The sequence below is a fragment of the Sorex araneus genome, chromosome 5 (genome assembly GCF_027595985.1).
Source record: "Sorex araneus isolate mSorAra2 chromosome 5, mSorAra2.pri, whole genome shotgun sequence".
Taxonomy (NCBI): domain Eukaryota; kingdom Metazoa; phylum Chordata; class Mammalia; order Eulipotyphla; family Soricidae; genus Sorex; species Sorex araneus.
Genome location: NC_073306.1, coordinates 49,001,064 through 49,021,129, shown reverse-complemented (window position 1 = coordinate 49,021,129; position 20,066 = coordinate 49,001,064). Strand labels below are relative to the sequence as shown.

The following is a 20,066-nucleotide window of genomic DNA, read 5'->3' as shown; positions in this document are numbered from 1 at the left end:
AAGTCTTCACAGCCACCTGCTAAGCAGCTCAGGAAATCTCTCCAGGCCTCACTGCCTACCTTCTACCTCCAATCCCTGCTCTCCTCTCAAGCTGTTGCTGTTGGTTTCAAATCAGTTAATCAGTCATATACACTCTAAGCCCTCATGTACTATGCTACTCCCACACTGATACAGCGAGCTGAACTCTCTGACTTGAATGAGCTTCCCTGAAACCTTTCTATGCTGGCTTCTTGGTTTATGTCCTGTGCTCAGAGGAGTTCTAATACTCTAGAATGTCCAATTTTTTTTTTCACTGCTCTTGACTCCTGGGGGTGGGGGGTCTGATGATTTGTTGCCTTGTTTACTAGACTGTCTCCTCCCAAAATAACAATTCCGTGAGGTCAGAGACCTTGCTTCATGCTCATCACCAAATCCTCAGCCAGCCACTAGAGTGTCTAGTGCATAATACTTGCATAACAAGAACTTGAAGGGGGAATGGAAGGTAGGTGCTGCTAACAGCAGCATCACTGGGAAACTTACCGAAATTGGGTCTCCATGGCCAAAGCCAAAATAGCTGTGGCCCCTCCAAACGAATGTCCCATTACAGCCACATGGTTCATGTCAATGCCATCCTGAGGAAAGCAGTAAGCTTAGCTAAGCCAAAAACACAAGGCTGCCTTTCAAGAATGTTTCCCGGGCAAGAAGAAGAAAAATATAAAATAATGCAGCAGAAATATACAATGCAGTGCTTCAGCGCCCCCCGCTACCCCGCCATGAGCAGTCAGCCTTTTACAGGCAAAAATTCTGGAAACATTTTTATCTTTGTTTTTGCCATTTTACCAACCACCTGGACTAGGGCAGGCATTCAACTATCTGTGAATAAATGAATGGAGCAGGGTTACATGATCCACTCTGATCCATCAGTGTGAGAAAGCATGCTGCATAAGAACTCTATCCATCCTCTTGCTCCCTGCTTTGCAACCAGTTCAACAGGACGACGGCTGGACCAAGGTGAGGACAGAATGGGGATCCCGTTGGCCCTCTACTCTGCTGTGATGCAAGTTCTACTTCTCTGGATATCCATCCTTTTATTTCAGCACAGGGAGTCGGCTGGCTCTAACTTGCTCTGCAAGTATCTATTTCTGGTTGTCCCCCTTTAGGGCACAGTTATATAAAGTCACGCAGCTGCCTTGCTAAGGAGCTGGGGAAATCTCTCCAGGCCTCACTGTCTAACCTCTGCCTCCAATCCTTGCTCTCCGCTTTAGCTGCTCTTTAAATAGAGTTGATAAAAACTCTAAGCTCCCGATATATAGACTTTCCCTCTCCCAATTCCTTCCTAACCTCCCACTAACCTCCTCCCAAACCAGTCCATTTCCTGCGTGTCCTTGCAGAGCATTCTTTTGTAAACACTGGCAGAGAAATCCATGCTTCCCTTCTTTTCACTCTTGGGATACTGTGGCTTACTTTTTTGCATAACTATGTTCACAAATGGCTTCCTTATCCTTTTTTTTTTTTTTTTTTTGAGTGGGAGACCCCTACTCCATGGTGCAGGGTTTATGCCAGGCTCTGTGCTCAAGGATCACTTCTGGAGTTGCTCAGGGGACAATGTGTGGTACAGGTCAGCAATGCAAGGCAAGTGCTTAATCCCTTCTTTACCCCCTTATTCTTTTACAGGTACATTTTATTTCACTGTAGTATAAATGGTTAGTGACCATTGAATCTATTCTGTTTCCTCCCTGACATGAAGCTCGTCTGAATTTTCCAGCAGTTTGATAAGGCCTGTGACTTAAGTTCTAGTCAATAAGATATAAGTCAAAGTGGTACCTCTACCTCCAGGACCAGACCATATAAACTCTTTAGTATAAATCTCCCGGCCCTTTCTCATTCTGCTGCCTTCACAGTACACAGAGAAATTGGGTTTCACAAGTAGAAGGTAGAACAATAAGATAGAAGGAGCCTAAATCCCTGAGGCTTCCTTTGTACAAGAGCACCTTTTTTTTTTTTTTACTTTAAATGGAAGAGATACAAAAAAAAAAAGGGGGGAGGGGATAAAAAAAAATAAATGGAAGAGATACAAATTTCATTGGGCCAGAGTGATAGTACAGCAGGTAGGGCACTTGCCTTACATGCAGCTGACCTGGGTTCGGTCCCCAGCATCCCATATGATGCCCCAAGCCCTCAAAGAGTGATCCTTGAGCACAGAGTCAGGGATAAGCCATGAGCACCACCAGGTATGGCCCAAAAACAAAAGCAAATTTATTGTGATAAACCACAGGTTTTTAACCCATTTACATTGTGGACCAGAGCAGTTTATGGACCCCATGGTTGAAAATCACTGTGTTAAAGCCACTATGATTTGGAATTTATGTGTTATAGCAATCAGCTTTACCATTCACTGTTATACATTCCTTTCAGACAGCTTCCTTACTTGTGAACATTGAGGATACTATCTTTTGCTATGGTAAACAGTACTGGAATGAATATCCCTGCACACACCTCACGATGCATGTATACACAGATCTGTAGAGTAAGTTCCCAGAACTGGAAATAGCTGGGTCAAAGAGTACGGGCAGTTACACTACGGACAGCTATTGCCAAAGTGCCCTGCATGGGGCAGTCTGCACTTGGGCTGGCATTGTAGGCAAGTATTCATGCCCCAGCAGTCTGGCCAACAAGTTGACTCTTCAACTTCTGTATCTTACCCATCAGAGACATGAACTTACTTAGCCTGTTTTCTTGTTTTTTTCTATAAGAGGCTGCTTCTTAACTAATCCAATTAAGCTATAGCCTGCCATTCTCCAGGTCTTGTCTCGGACTCAGAGGCCTCCCAGGAGCCCAGTGTCAGGCAAGGGGAGATATACACAGCAAATACTGCATGAAGCACTTCTGGTTTTTCAGGTTCTGCTTTATCTACTGGCCATCCAGAAAAATACATCTCACTGGAAGATTTGACCAGAGCCTTTATTTATTGATTTTTGGGTCATATCTGGCAGTGCTCAGGGCTTATCTCTGGCTCTGGGCTCAGGTATTACTCCTGGCCCTGGTCAGGGAACCGTGGACAGTGCCAGGGATAGGACTGGGTCAGCTGCGTGCAAGCAAGGACCTTAACCCCTGTACAATGTTCTGGACCTGACCAGGGCCTTTAAGCAGTATTTTCGAAAAAGCATAGATGCACAAAGCACAGGTTTCAGAATCAAAAAGTCCCAAGTAAAAATCTGACTTTACCATTTACTGAGCTGCAAAAATTTGAGTGGATATTTAGCCTCTTTGAACTATGGCTCCCTTCAATGTAAATAGATAATTATTCTACCTACAATGGCCAGTGAGATAGCATAGCAGTTAAGGTGCTTGCCTTGCACATGGCTGACCTGGGTCAGATAGATAATATAGGAGGTAAAATATTTGCCTTGCATGAAGCTGAACCATTTGATCCTGCCATTGCATATGGTCCTTTGGGCACCACCAGGGATCACTTCTGAGCACAGAGCCAGGAATAGCCCCTGAGCACTATTGGGTATGGTCTCAAAGCCCCCTGAAACATAAAACAAACACAGAAACAAACAAACAAAGCCCATGGCTATGAAAGAATATCATGCAATAGGGAGCAAAGAGACAGCTCAATGGGCTGAGCACATGCTTTGCATGGAAGAAGCCAGGTTCGATCCCTGGAACCATATGGCCTTCTCCCACCCCATAACTGCAGGGAGCAACCCCCAATAAAATCATTTCATCATCCACCTATCAGCAAAGAGAGTTCAATATGGCTCAAAAAAACAAAATAAAACAAAACAAAGTATAAGACAAATGAAAATTATGCCATAGAACTGGCCTAAGAAGATATTCAGGGCTGGAGAGATAGTAGAGGGGATAAGGCACTTGTCTTGCACATTGCTGACCTGGGGTTCAATCCCTGGCACCTCATATGGTCCCCCAAGTCCAAGGAGTGATCCCTGAATGCCGAGCCAGGAGAAGGCCCTGTGTACAACTGGGTTTGGCCCCCAAATCTAAACAAACAAATAAACAAACAAACAAATAAATCAGGAGCAGAGCTGAAACGTGGACTTTGGAATGTTAGTGACCAGCTTTCTTACCTTATGGAGTGTGGTGAAAATGAAACCCACATAAAGAGTGAAACAGATGGGTGGAGGGCAGGAGAGTGCCAGGGCTTTACTGACAATGTTTGAGATCCTAGATCTAAGTCCACGGGCCTAAAGTCACACTGCCCTGGTCTCCTAGGTATTTGAGTCAACAATTCTATTTTGGTTTAGGCTCAGGAATGTGGTTTCTGTTACTCGAAACCAAGGCAGTCCTGATGAAGACATCAAAGGTAATACCAAGTGTTGCCATACCTTCAGAGTCATCAGATCCAACCCACCAGGGAAGAGGTTGGGGACGGGATGCCCAGCCGAGGCCTCTTGCAGAATCTTCAACACCCTCATGCACTCAGAGGCTCTCTGATGCACCTGAAACAGAGACCATCTCAATGGGAGCTGGAAGACTCATTGTGACCACCCTAGAGAATCTCCCACTACAGGGCTGAGGCAGAACACACAGACAGCAAGACTAAGACCCTCTCAGCAGCTCTCATAAGCATCACCTAAAAGCAAAAAGGATCAGCCCTGGTGCTCAGACTTCCTACTTACCCTTGGATTGTCAGGAGGATCGTTTAAGACCAAGAACATGAAAGCATTTGTGGAGGGGAAAAAAAAAAAAGAAGGAAATAACAGTTGTCTTATTCCAAGTCCAGTACTGGAGTTCAGATCTTTACCGGGTAAACTATCATTAGTAGCACATACCTATTGCTTTTGTCTAACACCTACTCCCATCTTCTCCTGTTAACTCAAACTTTTCAGAATTCCCCTAGTGGAAACTTCCTGATTTAGTACTTCTCCCCAGCTTGAGGGCTCTTTCTCCAGGATTTTTCATATTGCAGTTTTGGGCAGGAGTGGGAGACGGGAACCGCAATCCCAAGACAATCCCATTCTTTCACAGACTAAAGGCAAATATAAAAGTATGCTTCGGTTGTCACGAGCTGTGTTTCTAACCTCAGAAAGTCAGTCAGTTTGCAGGACACCCACCAGTAGAGAAGAAGACGAAAATGAAGAGCAAGTCCTGGGGTGTGACTCCTGCTTTCATTAGGTCATTTGTTCGCTAATTCTCCATCCTGCCTAACTGACAAGCTTAAGCCAGTTTTCTGTCACTTGCAGCTGTAAGTCTTAAGACTTCATTTCCACTGATGGGGCAAGCTCAGACTTACCGTGACTGATGTTTCAAGAGAGAAAGTTCACTAAGATTCTCAGTGTGCGTAATAGAGGACAGAAAAATCCCACCCACACTGGCCCAAGCCTACCTGGGAGTTCCGAACAGGGAATTCCTTTTCTCCTTCTGCAATTTTCCGGTAGGGGATCCATTCCTCTTCCAGGGATTTGCCACTTTGCTGCTCCTCGGGGGAACTCTTGCAGAAGCAGGTGGCTGCAGCTGAGCCATCCCTGAAACACACAAAACCAGATCTTTGAGCTTATTGCTCATCTTTCTTAGCCAAGAGTCTTTGGATCACCCTTTAGCTAACAGGGTCACAAGATCTATGAGCATGCATAGGATAGTGGAAAAAACAAAATGTGGACACTGACTTGAACTTGAATCCTAGCTCAGTTGTTACCCAGATATTTTTTTTAAAAAAGGTTTTTTAACCTTGTTTTTTTTTCCACCATTAAAATGGTATATGATGGGAAAAATGGACCACATATGGTTCCCTGAGCCTACCAGGAGTGATCTCTGAGAACTGCCGGGTGTGGCCCCAAAACAAAAACAATAATAATAATAATAATAATAATGTGAGTAGATGGGCCTGGAGACTGACTGTCAGGACAGCTGCAGAGCTGCAGTGTAGATGTGACGCCCAGGTTCAGTCTCAAGCACTAAGCCACAGCACAAAGCATGACTCCCTGGCATTGCTCTTGTGCATCCCAGTGTTGCATCAAGTATACAATACTCCCAACCCACTTTCAAGCACCAGGGCAAAGTGTATAAGGTCTGGAAATCACAACAACCAAACCAACAACAACAACCCCCAACAGTTCCCCCAAAAAAAGGAAAGGGGGGAAATGGGTGTCAACAACAGCCCTGCACACCCATGATGATTGCCATCCCTCACCTGTGCTCTGGGACAGCGACCACAAAGCCACGGGAGGCCAGCTCCATGCAGAAGGCTGAGTACAAAGTCCTAGAAATTCAGGAGGAATAGGGAGAAGTGATCAGAAGATGGCCCGAGAGCCCTCTGTGTTCCAGCCAGACGCTGCGGCAGCCACCATAGAAGATTGCATGGAGGAACTTCCATTGGCAAAGCACTTTCAAGGTGCTTTTTCTAGCCAGTACCCTTTCTTCAACAAAGGTTGAAGCATCCTCCCTCTAGGAAGCACTGGCAAATCCATCCATGAATGGTATTTTCCAACCCCGAATCCAACCCATCCATCGCCTCCCAAACGCAGACCAGTCACTTCAACAACTGCATTGGTATGACAAGTTAGTTGATAAGCTCCTTAAGGAAAAAGTATTTCTTTTTTGTTTTTCCTGGCTTGAAGACTTTTATTTTTTTAAATTTATTTATTTATTTATTTTTTATTAGTGAATCACTGTGAGGGTACAGTTACAGATTTATACATTTTTGTGCTCATGTTTCCCCCATACAAAGTTCGAAAACCCATCCCTTCACCAGTGCCCATTCTCTACCACCAGTAAACCCAGCATCCCTCCCACCCTCCCCAGTCCCGTCTCCCCCCACCCCACCCTGCCACTATGGCAGGGTATTCCCTTTTGTTCTCTCTCTCTGATTAGGTGTTGTGGTTTGCAATAAAGGTGTTGAGTGGCCATTGTGTTCAGTCTCTAGTCTATATTCGGCCCGAATCATCTTTCCCCCGTATGACCTCCGACCACATTTTACTTGGTGTTCCCTTCTCTGAGTTGCCCAGAATGGGAGACCAGCCTCCAAGCCATGGAGACAGCCTCCTGGTATTTATTTCTACTATTCTTAAAAGTATTTATTTTAAATGCACATACAGGGACTGGAAAGATAGAGCAAGGGACTACGAACATACAAAGCATGTATGAAGCCCAGATTCAATCCTGGAGATGTGCCCTCCTCCCCTGATTAATTAAAATGCAAATATGCACCTGTAATTTGACATGAACAATTTTCCCTCCTCTTTATAAAAAAAAACGAACATGACAGTGCTAATTGCCTACCCCAGACACTTATTTCCCCCTTTCTCCATAATAACAGAATCTTATTTCAACAAGACACTGTCATGCCATCAATATATGATATTTTCCCGTCTCCACCGCAATCAGATTTGTCCATATGATTAAGTTGTAACCCAGCCTTAAAAATATAATCCCAAGGACTAGAGAGATATCTCATAAGGTTAGGCTCATGCTTTGTGTATGGAAGACCTGAGTTTCACTCCCAGCACTACACGGTCCCCTGGGTACCATGGAGAGTGACCCCATAACAGGGAGCTGGGAATAGCCCACTGGCATTGATAAAACAAAAACAACAAATATGATTTGGGGCTTGGAATTAGTGTTTGAATATTAAATGTAATCAAATATTGTGAACTACCTTATAAAATAAAAAAAATTTTTTAAAAAAAAAGAAAAGATCTGGGGCTAACCAGAGAACTCAAAGGCCTGAGCACATGCTTTGCATGTGGGAAACCAGGTTCAATCCATGACACTGCATGGTGCCTTGGAGTACCACGAGGAGTGGCCCCTAAGCACAGAGCCAAAAGCCATAAATAGCCCATGAGCACTGCCAGGTATGACCATTCGCTCCCTCCACCCCCAATATTTCTTTAAATGCTATCCTTATAAATAATTTTTTTCTAGTGAATTGATTTTAATTGTTTTGTTTCGGGGATAGTGCCATGAAGGCTATGTGGTGACAGGGATCTTAGCCAGGGCCCATACATGCTAGCCAGGCATGCCAGCCCTTGGTGCTAATTCCCCAGTCTAACAAATATACTTTAGTTTAAAACAAAGAAAAAGAAGAAGAAAGGTTTGGAGCAGAGAGATGATACAGGAGCTAAATTGCTTTCCTTGTATGTGGCCAACCCAGGTTTGATCCCCAGCACCCCTGAGCCCAGCCAAGAATGACTCTTGAGTACAGAGCCATAAGTAAGCCCTTTCTATGATGGGTGTGCCCCCAAACTAAAACAAACAAAAGGTTTACAGAGGCCACGCCTGATGTGTTGAGTGTGTGGAGGAATGGCAAGGGCTACTCCTGGTGATGCCTGGCTCTGGGTGCAGGTCTGGGTCAATGCTAGAGCCTAGCACTGTGATACCTGGGTCTGCGGGTGCTCTCAGGAGGCTGTGCTATGACAGGAGCAAATTCAAGGTCTCTAATGCTAAGCACAGGTGCTCAGGGGTTACTCCTGGGTCTGTGCAGAAACATCACTCCTGGTGCTGCTCAGGAGATCATATGGGGTGCTGGAGATTGAAACTGGTGTCAGCTGCATCAAGGAAAGCACCTTAGCCCCATGTACTATCTCTCTGGTCCTGGTAGATAAATTTTAAAAAGGAAAAAGACAGGGTTGGAAAGATAACTCAGTGGGCTGGGACCTGCAGAAGGACCAGATTTAATGCCAGAGCAACTCCCAAGCACTGAGCCATGGGATAGCCCCTGAGCACTGCTCTTGATGTAGCCCCAAGTCAACAACGAAAAGCGAAATATGGTAGAATTCTGTAGTAAATTTTTGGGAATGCAGGGGAGAAATACCCAGCAATTCGTGGAGTTCATTCTGGGTGGTGTACAGGGAACCACAGGGTACTGGGTTTGAATAGGGGCTTCCCACATGCAAAGCATGCACTCAGCCCTTTGAGCTATCTCTCCAGGCCAAGAGGTGGAATTTGAATAACACATTAAGTTTAGCCCAGTATAGCTAAGTTATCATCTGAATGTACAATAAAAAATTTAAAACTAATCAAATATTTCATTACATTCTATTTTTATGAGGCCAAAGCTCTAACCCTTGAGCTTTGGAGTCAGCTGCTATTACATTCTATTTTTAAAAAATGAAGTCTGGGCCTGGGAGATCACTCAAAGGACAAGTGCCATGGCACACCAGAGGCCAGGACTCTATCTCAGCATCCCATTATCCTGTGGACTGCTGGGAACAACCCTACTTTGTTTGTTTGAATTTTGCCCAAACATAAACAAACAACTAACTGTAGTTTTTGAAACTCAGAGTGTAGTTTTTTTGTTTTTGTTTTGTTTTGTTTTGTTTTTGGGTCACACCCAGTGATGCACAGGGTTTACCCCTGGCTCATGCACTCAGGAATTACTCCTGGCTGTGTTCAGGGGACCATATGGGATGCTGGGAATCGAACCCGGGTAGGCCACATGCAAGGCAAACGCCCTACCCGCTGTGCAATCACTCCAGCCCCCAGAGTGTGTTTTATAGTGACAGTACACCACAGCTTGGACCAGCCATATTTTAAGTACTCAATAGCCACATTTAGCTAGAGGCCACTATATTGGGCAGAGCAACTAAAATCAATGGGATGTAAACAATTTATTTATTTTTTGGGGGGGGGCACACTGACGATGCTCAGGGGTTACTCCTAGCTCTGCACTCAGGAATCACTTGTGGCAATGCTCAGGGATCGAACCCGGGTCAGATGTGTGCAAGGTAAGCACCTACCCCCTGTATTATCACTCCAGCCCTGGGAGTAAGCAATTATTACAGTTCTGCAGGGGCAGCGGAGGGGCTCCTCTCATTCTCTGCCACTCCCGAGCCCCATCCAGAGCCCTCCCTCCCTATGTGGGGGATGAATCACACTCTGATGACAAAGTTCAAGCTCCTTCTACTACTTCTGAGCCGTTACACAGGAAGAAAGCTCAAGGTGTTGTCTATGTCTATAGATGATGGAATGTTAAAAGCAAAAGATGCAAAACCTGTTGAAGGGTTCTACCAGGGAACAGGGGCTAGAAAATGCCTTCTAGAGAAGGGACCCAGTGGATTGATTGAGGCATATATGGATTGAGGCAGATGGTGGCCATGATAGCTGGCAGATAGAATGGTCTGTTTCTTTGCCCTTTGTCAATATGTTGAAACTTAGCAGCTGTTACCAGACAAGGACTTAGACAAGGTCTAGGGAGAGATGCGCTTACCTGAAGGCTCCCAGGCCATGGGAGAAGATGATCAAGGGGTATCCAGAGTCCTTTGGCTTAAAGGGCCCATTCCAGCTCATTGGCAGGCGAAAAGACCCTAGAAGAGACAGGAGCTGTAGAATCTTGGGCTGGCCCCATTCTGTAATGGGTACACTTGGGGGGAGCGGGGGACAGATGACATGGGCCCCTCCCGTCTGCAGGCCACCATTGTTCTCTACCCTGAGCAGCTCAGGGCTGTCAGTCACCTGGTTATTCTGCTTTTTCTCCTTAGGGAGCATCAACAAATTAGAAAATGGGAAGATAAATCCAAATGGGAAGTACAGAGCAGGTACAGACACATCCGTGAGCTGCCAAGGGGCTAAGTAGGGTTTCCAAGAACAGTGGAGCCTTCGGAGGAAGGATGCGGTTCAGTGTGACCCTGCTCCTTAATAGTTCGAATGTTTCTTTCACCTATACCAGTGTTTCCCAAAGTGGGAGATACCAGCCCCTGGTGCCCTGCCAGGGGGTGGGGTGGGTAATAGTAGCCTCAGGTGCACCAGTGGGGATGGGAGTAAGGGGGAGATGGTCATTCTTTTTATTCCCTTTAAGAAGATAGGGGTGGCACTGAATTATGTTTTTCTGAGAAGGGGGCGGTGAGCCAATTATGCTTGGAAACCTCCAATGTACACAACTGCTGGCAGAGTGGGAATTAATACAAGCTGAGTAAATGTCCAACAGTCACCATTTGTGGAACAGTATACGTCCCAAGCACTGCACTAAAGCTTTGCATATGGTTCCCGCTATAATCCTGCAAAGGGAGGCGTTCGGGCAGGTTAAGTAACATACCTAAGCCCCACAGTCAGTAAACACTAAGTCTGGATTGGAAGCCAAGGCAGTCTCATTCTATAACCAATACTCTTCCGTCCATAATTCTCTCCCAACTCTCTCCACTCCTCTGGCCACAGGCTGCCCCACTACAAAAGGCCCAAATAATACAAAGTGGAAGGTGCTGATTTGTCTGGGGATCTCCTAGGAACATAAGCAAGAAACTGGGAGAGTGGCTGGGGTTCAGGCCAGTCCTTACCCACAGCCAGGTTGAATAGCAGAGCCCCCCAGCGCCTGTTAAACTGCAGGTAATCGGCCAGGCCACTGTAGTACTCATAGCGGGGAATCCACAAGGGCTGCTCTGCTGTCTTCACCGGATCTTGGCAGGGGTAGAAGAGTCGAAAGAAGCTCCCCTGCAGGAAAGAAGAGGCCGGCTGCTTAGAGCAAGGAGCCCAAGCCCTGCCAGATTTCCCAACAGGCATTCAGGGAGTGTTCGGGGCACTAGCAGGGCAGGGCATCAAAACAGGGAAACTTGAGCTTTGATTTATAAGCCTGAATTCTACATTTAGAAAATCCGGTTTTTTAAAAATAGCATTTTACTTAAAGCATAATTATACAGTTTACATTATCTCAAATAGCCAACTATATATTCTTTGTTTTGTTTAATTTTTGTCTGCGGCAGTGGTTTGGGGGCACCAGGGCTATTCCCGGCAGTGCTCAGGAGGCCATGTGACAGTGCTGGGGGGTCATACTTGGGTCCTGTGCATGCCAGGCGTGTGTCCAGCCCTTTGAGCTGTTACTCTGGCCCAACAATTGTATTTTGAACTATACCTGAGTGGCACCAAAATATTTTCAGTGTTTGGCATAGGAAAAGATTTAAGCCTGGCCTTGGGAGCAAGGGATTGACTTGTGCTGAAGGTAGACTATCCAGCCCTCTCCCCCAGACTGGCCCCTTGGATACAGCAGCACCCTCATTCACATGGGAATTTACAATGAATGGGGTTGGGACAGGGAGGGGCGGGGGGGGGGCACAGGGGAGAGGGGAGTGAAGCCTTGGAGGACAGAGGAACAAGTAGAGAGAAAAACTCAGAACCAAAGCAGGAAGCGAACTGCTGGGCAGAGGCAGAGACTGTGGACCAGAGGGGGGGGGGGGGGAACACTCACCTGGGAACCTGTCCCCTCCATCACATCCCCGCAGCCTACATGGTAGGGTCCTGTGATAGGTGGAAAGTCCACAGACTGGTTGATCCCCATTTCATCACCACTTGAACCAAACTGCTTGTGCAGTGCTGACCCTGGTAGCTGGAGGCAGAACACAGAAGAATCTCGTAAGGGTTTCCACTCAGCTTCCGGTGGCTGACACATGACTATCACCGCTTATCAGCACTTGCTCCTGGACAGTGACTCTTCAATTCTCCAAAGGCAGTTGTTTTGCTCCACAACTGCCAGTGGGGCTCCCCCATTCCCAGGGCCGGGAATGGCACTCAGGGCTTCACACACGCAAGGCATTTGTTTTGCCACCTGAGTCCCAAGCCCAGCCTCAGGCCTACTTTTTACTGTTGGGGGTAGGATGCAAAGACAAGTGTGAAGAGGAACCCAACTTCCATATTCCTTCAAACCCAAGAGCAAGTTTCTCTAGCACCTACTATGTGCTCTGCACAGCTACTGCAGAGAATATAACAGACCTTGGCCTCGTGAGTCCAGGAAGACTAACATCTACGAAGAAGTATTGCTTATTCTATGTCAGCACTGAACTACCCAAACGGAGCCATCATTTCATTCTCTCCTGTCTAAGGAAGGTACTACTATAACCCTGTTTTACAGATGAGAAAACTGTGATCCAGAGTCTATGAGTGACATTTCCAAGTCATACTATTAGGCGGCACACCCTGGTCTGTCTATTTCAGCCCTGAGCTGTTAATCCTTACCGACCCTAAGCACAGGGAGAAAGCAATAGGTACAAATCTATTAAATACACAGACCTCACTCTGGACTACAACGTGGTACCTGTTCGGGACACTGAAATGTGAGGAAGATTTAGAGGCAGGGGAGGAAAAGAAACATGCTTCTGGATGGTCATAAAACAAAGAAGGGGGATGGGAGAGAGCCGGAAGGGGTGAAGCACATGCATCGTGCAGGAGCCCATGCAGTGCACAAGAGTCCTGAGTTTGATCCTGGGCTCCACCTGGTCCCTCCCCTGAGCACTACACACTGGGAATAGCTTCTGGGTATTGGCCCATCCCCCATTACACCCCCAAAGAAAAGAGAACAGAAGGGCAGAGCCAGGGAAGAGTATCCTATGAACAGAAGATCAAACAGAAGCCTTCAAAGTGGCAAATATGTGTGCTTGGGACTAGCTAACACCTCACTGGGCTGTTCCCAGATGGGGGTTATCGCTATTGCTCACCAGCCAACTTCCACCTCATTACTGGTACCATCACCACACTTACTGCCCCAGGAATGACACTAAGTGCTTCACATAAATTATTTAACTGAATCTTTACAGCAATCCTCTGAGATGTATATTGTTCTTGCCTGTAAAACTAATGTCTGAGGGGCTGGAGCAATAGCACAGCGGGTAGGGAGTTTGCCTTGCACGCAGCCGACCCAGTTCAATTCCCAGCATCCCATATGGTCCCCTGAGTACTGCCAGGAGTGATTCCTGAGTGCAGAGCCAGGAGTAACCCCTGTGCATTGTCAGGTGTGCCCCCAAAAGGAAAAAAAACCTAATGTTTGATAAAGTTTAGATAATTTATGCAAGAACACACACTTAGCAGAACCTGATCTGATCACAGAGAATGTAGCTGGACCAGTAGGAAAGTGGTCAAACTTTTCCATATTGGTTTTTTGTTTGGTTTGGCTTTGGTTTTGGGCTTTGGGTTATATCCAGCAGTGCTCAGGGCTGTACTCAGCAATCATTCTTGGCAGTGCTTGGGGGACCATATGGGATGCTGGGAATTGAACCTGGGTTGATCGTATGCAAGACAAACACCCTACCCTCTGTACTATTGCTGTTTTTTCTCCATCTTGTTTTACCTTGCTCAGCCCTAAGCAGTAACCCTGTGATCTACTGCTGGCCTTAACTAGAAATGGGCCTTAACTGACCTGAGACTTGGGAGGTCTGGGTCTATATTTGGACAGAGATATGGCACACGGACCAAGTTGGTCCAATCAGAGTAAAGCCCAGGACTCTGGGTTGATGGCTGAGAGAGGAAAATTATTTTCTTCCTTTTTTGGGGGGAGCACAACCAGAAATATGTGCTCCTCCCCAATAAAAAGGAAGCTGTAACGATAGCACAGCAGGTAGGGCATTCCCCTTGCACGTGGCCAAACTGTATTCGATTCCTCCGTCCCTCTCGGAGAGCCCAGCAACCTACCGAGAGTATCTTGCCCACACAGCAGAGCCTGGCAAGCTACCCATGGCATATTCAATATGCCAAAAACAGTAACAACAAGTTTCACAATGGAGACGTTACTGGTGCCTGCTCGAGAAAATCGATGAGCAACGGGATGACAATGATGACAGTGATGACGTCCCAGTAGTGCTCAGTGATTTCTCCTGGTGGTCCTTAAAGGAATATACAGTGTCAGGGATGGTACCGAGGTTTTCTGCATGCAAAGGCATGTGCATTAACCCTTTGAGCTATTTACATATCCTGAAATTTTCTTTCTTGATTTTGTTGTTGTTGTTTGCTTATTGTGGAGTGTAGGGGGCGAGGTCAAACCCAGTAGAGCGCAGGAGCTTAAGGGCTGCTCCTGGCAGTTTTCAGGGGACCATGCAGTAGTAGGAATCAAGTTCAGTCTTCCTGCACTAAAGCATATAATCCAGTCTCTTGAGATATTGGGGCTGGAGCAATAATAAGATACTTGCCTTGCATGTGGCTGACCTGGGTTTGATTTGCTCTCTCCACACATCTGCCCCCAATCCTTCTTAAAAAGAAATAACAATCCCAGTACAGGCCACAGATAACTTAAGCAGAGTGACGTTGACGTGTGTAGCTTAGTATCAGATGTTGAGCTTCTGCTCTAGTAGACTTGAATCAGAGGCACAAGACAGGACATTCACATGACAATGAAGCAGCTCCAAGTTCTACTGACCCACAAAGAAGGGGCAGATAAAATACCACTAGAGAGTTCTGTGAAATAGATGTCAAAGTGGATGGAGGACAGAAAAAAAATGGAAAAACTGATTTTCAAGCAGAAGAGTGGCAAACATAGAGAGGTAAGAAAGCACCCAAGAACCTGAGTTGTCTGTGATGGCTGCCAGGTGAGAAACAAACATTCTAAGGTGTGGAGGGGCTGGAATGCTTCACTGCCTAGTTTTCTTTTATGTGTTCGGTTTTGGGGGTACACCTGGACTTACTCCTGGCTCTGCGCTCAGAGATCACTTCTCACAGGCTTGGAGGGATCATATGGGGTGCCAGGGATCAAACCTGGATCTGCCACATGAAAAACAAGCACCCTATGCACTGTACTATGGCTTCGACCCTGTCTAGCTTTTTTTTTTTTTGTTTAATTACCTTGGCCAAGTTATCCAATCTCTCTGAGCGTGGTTCTCCATCTATACAAAGGGAACACTATGTATTTTTTCATAGGGTTGCTATGGAGATAAAATGTAATAATGCATTTAAAGCACTTAGGAAGTATCCTGGAAATATTTGTTAACTGGGGTGGGGGTCTCAGCACTGCATCTGGTCCCTCATCTCCGCCAGGAGTGATCCCTGAGTGCAAAACTGGCAATAAACCCTGAGCATAGCCGGATGTGGCCCCCAAACAAAAATAAAATAATTAGCCAAGCAGGCCAGAGTGATAGTACAGCAGGAAGGACATTTGCATGCAGTCGACACAGGTTTGATACCCGGCACTCCAGATGGTCCCTGAAACCCTACCAGGAATGATCCCTGAGCACAGAGCCCTAAGCAACTCTGGGTGTGCCTCCTCCTTCCCTCCCCCTTCCCACACAAAATCAGCCAAATGGAAGAACAGAACCCTCTGGTGGTGCTGGACAATGTCTGGAGGATCATCAAAACTAAATTCAAACTAAATTCAGTTTGAAAAAGAAGAAAAGAGATAAAAAAGAAAAGAGATAAAAATCAAAGAAGCCGCTGAACTGGGTGTGGTTAAGAAGAAATGAATCTGCATTCCCCGGGCTGAGCCTGACTGTTGGGGAGTCGGAAAAATTCAAACTGACTTGAGAATTCTGCCCAAGAGACATCTGCACAGGACATCCAGAGTCCAGTGTCATTTCTAATGAATGTCATTGAATTTGTCAAGAAGATCAGCCCAGGTGACTCCCCTTTTTGGCTCACCTTCTAAACAATTTATGATGGTACCTATCTAAAAGCCTTTCCACTTATTCAAACATGTCCCATCCATTAAGATCCAGTGACATCTCTGGTCTTCTGCAAAGTTTTCCCAATTCTTCCAACCTTTCTTCTTTTCAAATCTGAATGCTGTTTGCTTTCCTCACCTAATAATCAGACTGTTGAAGGATAGCTCTTGGGTTATCCCTATTCTTTTCCATTTGTCTACTTTTGTTTGGGGGGGGCCACTGGTGATGTTCAGGATTTACTCCTGGCTCTAAGTCAGAAAAAAATTACTCCTAGTGGAACTTGGGGGGCTGTATGGGGGTGCCAGGGATAGAATCAGGTTGACAATGTGCAAGGCAAGTGCCCTATCCACTATACTATCTCTCCAGCCCTAGATAATCTCTACTCTGATAGTTTTCTATTAGCTCCTTACCTAGAAGTGCTTTCAGTAAAGTCAAGATCAGAGGTGCCTTCACCAGTCATCAAAATCATCAAGAAAACTTTCAAAAATAAGAGAATTTTAGGGAATCCATTCCCAAAGATCAGATTTTATCATTTTATTTTTGTTTGAGGACCTTACCCTATGGTGTTCTGAGAACCAAACAGTGCCAGGAATCGAACCTGGGACCTCCCACATGCAGAGCAAGCACTCAGTCCTTACAGCCATCTCTCTGGTTCCAAAACAGTTTTTTTTTTTTATTTGGTGGGCAGGGACCTCCCCAGCAGGTGGCCTGAAGGCAGTGGTTCAATACTAGGACCAAGGATGTGGTACTGTTCAGGCTTGTGCTGCTGGGGATTATATAGGTCACCCCTGAGCTTGGGAACCACCAGAGTCACACCCAGTGGTGTCCAGGGATCTCTGGGGCTATAAGTGACAATGCTCAGGAAATGATGTAGTGCCTAGAATGAGGCTCAAACCAGAGTCAGCTGAGTAGAAGGCAAGTGCCTGAATCCCTGTACTATCTCAAAAGACCAGTTTTAAGAGCTTCCTGATGTTTCTGATCAGTAAGTTTTGAGAACATCTAATCAGGATGGTACACAAGATTTTTTTATTAAGACATGCATACAGAAAAAAAAATTTAAAAAATTAAAAAAAACAAGACATGCATACATGTAATAAACATGTTATCATATGCATACAACAAACATGAGTGTATACATATATTTCAGCCCACCATTTTTATATTAATGAAATGACTGCAATCATTCTTTATTCTTTTTTTTTTTTTGGTTTTGAGGCCACACCCAGGCTACACCCCACCCGGTGGTGCTGGAGAACCAGCACTGCATGATCCCCCTAGCGCTGCTGGGAGCAATCTGGTGCAATGAGCCAGGAGTACTTTCCAAGCACCCTAGGGTGTGGCTGCAAGACAAAGCAAAACAAAAAGAGCAGAGACACTTCTTAGATAAAGTTTAAACAGACTGATATCAACCTATGGCCTGGTACATTTTGTTTTATTTTAGTTTTTGAAGCAGAATAATGTTTACTTAGGGAACAGGGGAGAGAAAGAGTTATACATTCAAGAGAAAAAGAGAACGTGGATGTCTTCAGAGAGGAGAGCGCAGAGCAGCGTCTCCGGCTGAGCCGCAGATGAATCCCAGCAAGGAGAAGGGGAGGGGCCTCGCGCATTTCAAGTGCTCACCGAACGGTAGGATCCATTAACATGCTGTCTTTCTTTCATGAGACTCCATTCGAGACAAGCCTCATTTGCCCTGGACTGAGCAAAACGGATTCTTTCCTCCCAGGCTTTTTGGATCTAAGACACCCCTACACAAATCAGAGAAACTGAGCAGGCTCAATGTGTGTGTGTGTGTGGGGGGGGTGCCCACTGCATCTATTCAGTGCGCTGGGATGGGGTGCCTCGATCTGGTGGATAGCGAGACCACCTTTCTGCCACAAATCAGAAAACCTGAACAGGCCCTGTGTGTGTGTGTGTGTGTGTGTGTGTGTGTGTGTGTGTGTGTGTGTGTGTGGTGTGTGAGGGTGTGTGTGTGTGTGTGTGTGTGTGTGGTGTGTGAGGGTGTGTGTGTGAGTGTCTGTGTGTGTGTGTGTGTGTGGTGTGTGAGGGTGTGTGTGTGTGTGTGTGTGTGGTGTGTGTGTGAGGGTGCCCACTGCATCTATTCAGTGTGCTGGGATGGGGTGCCTCTATCTGGTGAGCAGCAATACCACCTTTCTGCCACAAATCAGAAAAACTGAGCAGGCCCAATGTGTGTGTGTGTGTGTGTGTGTGTGTGTGTGTGTGTGTGTGTGTGTGTGGTGTGTGTGTAGTGTGTGTGTGTGTGGGGGGGGGTCGGCCTTTTCATGGCTGCTGTTCCAGGCCAGAGGTCACATAGTCACTTCTCAAGGGTGCCTTCACGCAGGCTCTCTGGAGACTGAAAGCTCTCAGCTCTGCCCTTTGCTCTCTGCAGGAAGTGAGGAAATATCCTACTCTTAGAGAACACTCCGTGGGTGCAACTTGAGCAATGGCCAGAGGGTCTACAGGGGGTGGGTGGGGGAGGCAACTCGCAAAGGATTCAAGATAAAATGTACTAGGGAGGGGGCCGCAGCGATGTTACAGCGGGTAGGGTGCTTGCCTTGTGCGCAGCAGACCCAGGTTCAATCACCGGCACCCCATAGGGTCCCCTGAACACTGCCAGGGGTGATTTTATCCTGTTGTTCATGGATTTGCTCGAGCGGGCACCAGTAACGTCTCCATTGTGAGACTTGTTAACTGTTTTTGGCATACCGAATACGCCATGGGTAGCTTGCCAGGCTTTCTGAGAGGGATGGAGGAATCAAACCCGGGTTGGCTATTACATACACATAATACAAATACATTTGATTTGTGAGCCACACCCAGGGGTGCTGGGGGGAAAGGGCTTATTCCTGGCTCTACGCTCAGGGATGGCTCCGGTGGGGCCCGTGCTAGGCAGGCAAGCGCGTTACCTGGACTCTGGCTCCAGCCCCTGTCGGCTGCCCTTTATAGGAGACAGTGAGCCCCAGAGAGGTTGTCCCACCAGCCCAAGGTCACCCGGGAAGGGAACTGCGGGCAGGACTGCAGCCAGGTCGGCTGGCTCCGAGTGCGCGGGCTGGGAAGAAGGCAGGGCGAGAGGCGGCCAGGGTTAGAAACAGGGAAGCGAGGGTGAGAGGAAGGCACGCAGCAGGTGCGGGCAGCCCGGAGACGTGAGGCGAGGCTGCGGGCTCAGGCGTAGGCGGGGAGTCCCCAGACCAGGGCGCAAGGTGGAGTCCGGTGAAAGGGCTGGAAGACAGGGGGAAAGTGAAGGGTGCTGTAAGTGCTGGGAGTGACTGAGGAGCCAACAGATCGGACGAAAAAAACGAACGTGGAGCTTCCGGGACTGAGCCGAGGGGGCCCCAAAGCGGGCTGGAATACGCCAACGTCTGCAGACCTCGCCTTCGAGTGGGAGTTTTCTCCAGGCAAACTTACCCAGCCAAGGGGACTCCGCGGGGGCGGCCCACACGCTCAACGCTAGGGAAACCAGAGAGTCCCCGGGCCGCCGAGGCCCGTCGGTAGTTGTAGTCTGCACAAGTCAGTAGGGCGCGACCCGGCGCGGGCCGCCCCCGCGCCCCGAACAGTAACTCCCGAGCTGCACCGCGGGGCCTGCACGCTGCCACCCTGACTACAAATCCCAGAGTCCTCCGCGGCCCTCGGGGCGGAACCCGCTCTGGGCCCCGGGACGCGGTACGAGCCCGCCCCCTGGCGGTCAGAGAAGCCGCGGCCACTCCTGCAAGGCTGGCGCAGAGGGCACTTCTCACCCAGTAAACAACCCTCGCCTGCATCCTCAGATAATTCCCCGTCGACCGTGCC

At 47.2% G+C, this 20,066-nt stretch overlaps 1 protein-coding gene across 1 annotated transcript in view; it reads right to left on the bottom strand.

The window, feature by feature from the left end:
- PAFAH2 (platelet activating factor acetylhydrolase 2) overlaps window positions 1–19,826 on the bottom strand; it is a 34,180-nt gene extending 14,354 nt beyond the window's left edge. The window contains exons 1-8 of the mRNA XM_004603461.2: window positions 19,686–19,826; window positions 12,116–12,253; window positions 11,211–11,364; window positions 10,148–10,244; window positions 6,134–6,202; window positions 5,330–5,468; window positions 4,329–4,442; window positions 520–611 (exon numbers count right to left, since the gene is read on the bottom strand). Of these exons, the coding sequence (XP_004603518.1) occupies window positions 520–611; window positions 4,329–4,442; window positions 5,330–5,468; window positions 6,134–6,202; window positions 10,148–10,244; window positions 11,211–11,364; window positions 12,116–12,205 (755 nt within the window). The 5' untranslated portion in view covers window positions 12,206–12,253; window positions 19,686–19,826. The remainder of the gene's footprint in view (window positions 1–519; window positions 612–4,328; window positions 4,443–5,329; window positions 5,469–6,133; window positions 6,203–10,147; window positions 10,245–11,210; window positions 11,365–12,115; window positions 12,254–19,685) is intronic.
- Between the last annotated feature and the right edge of the window lie 240 nt (window positions 19,827–20,066).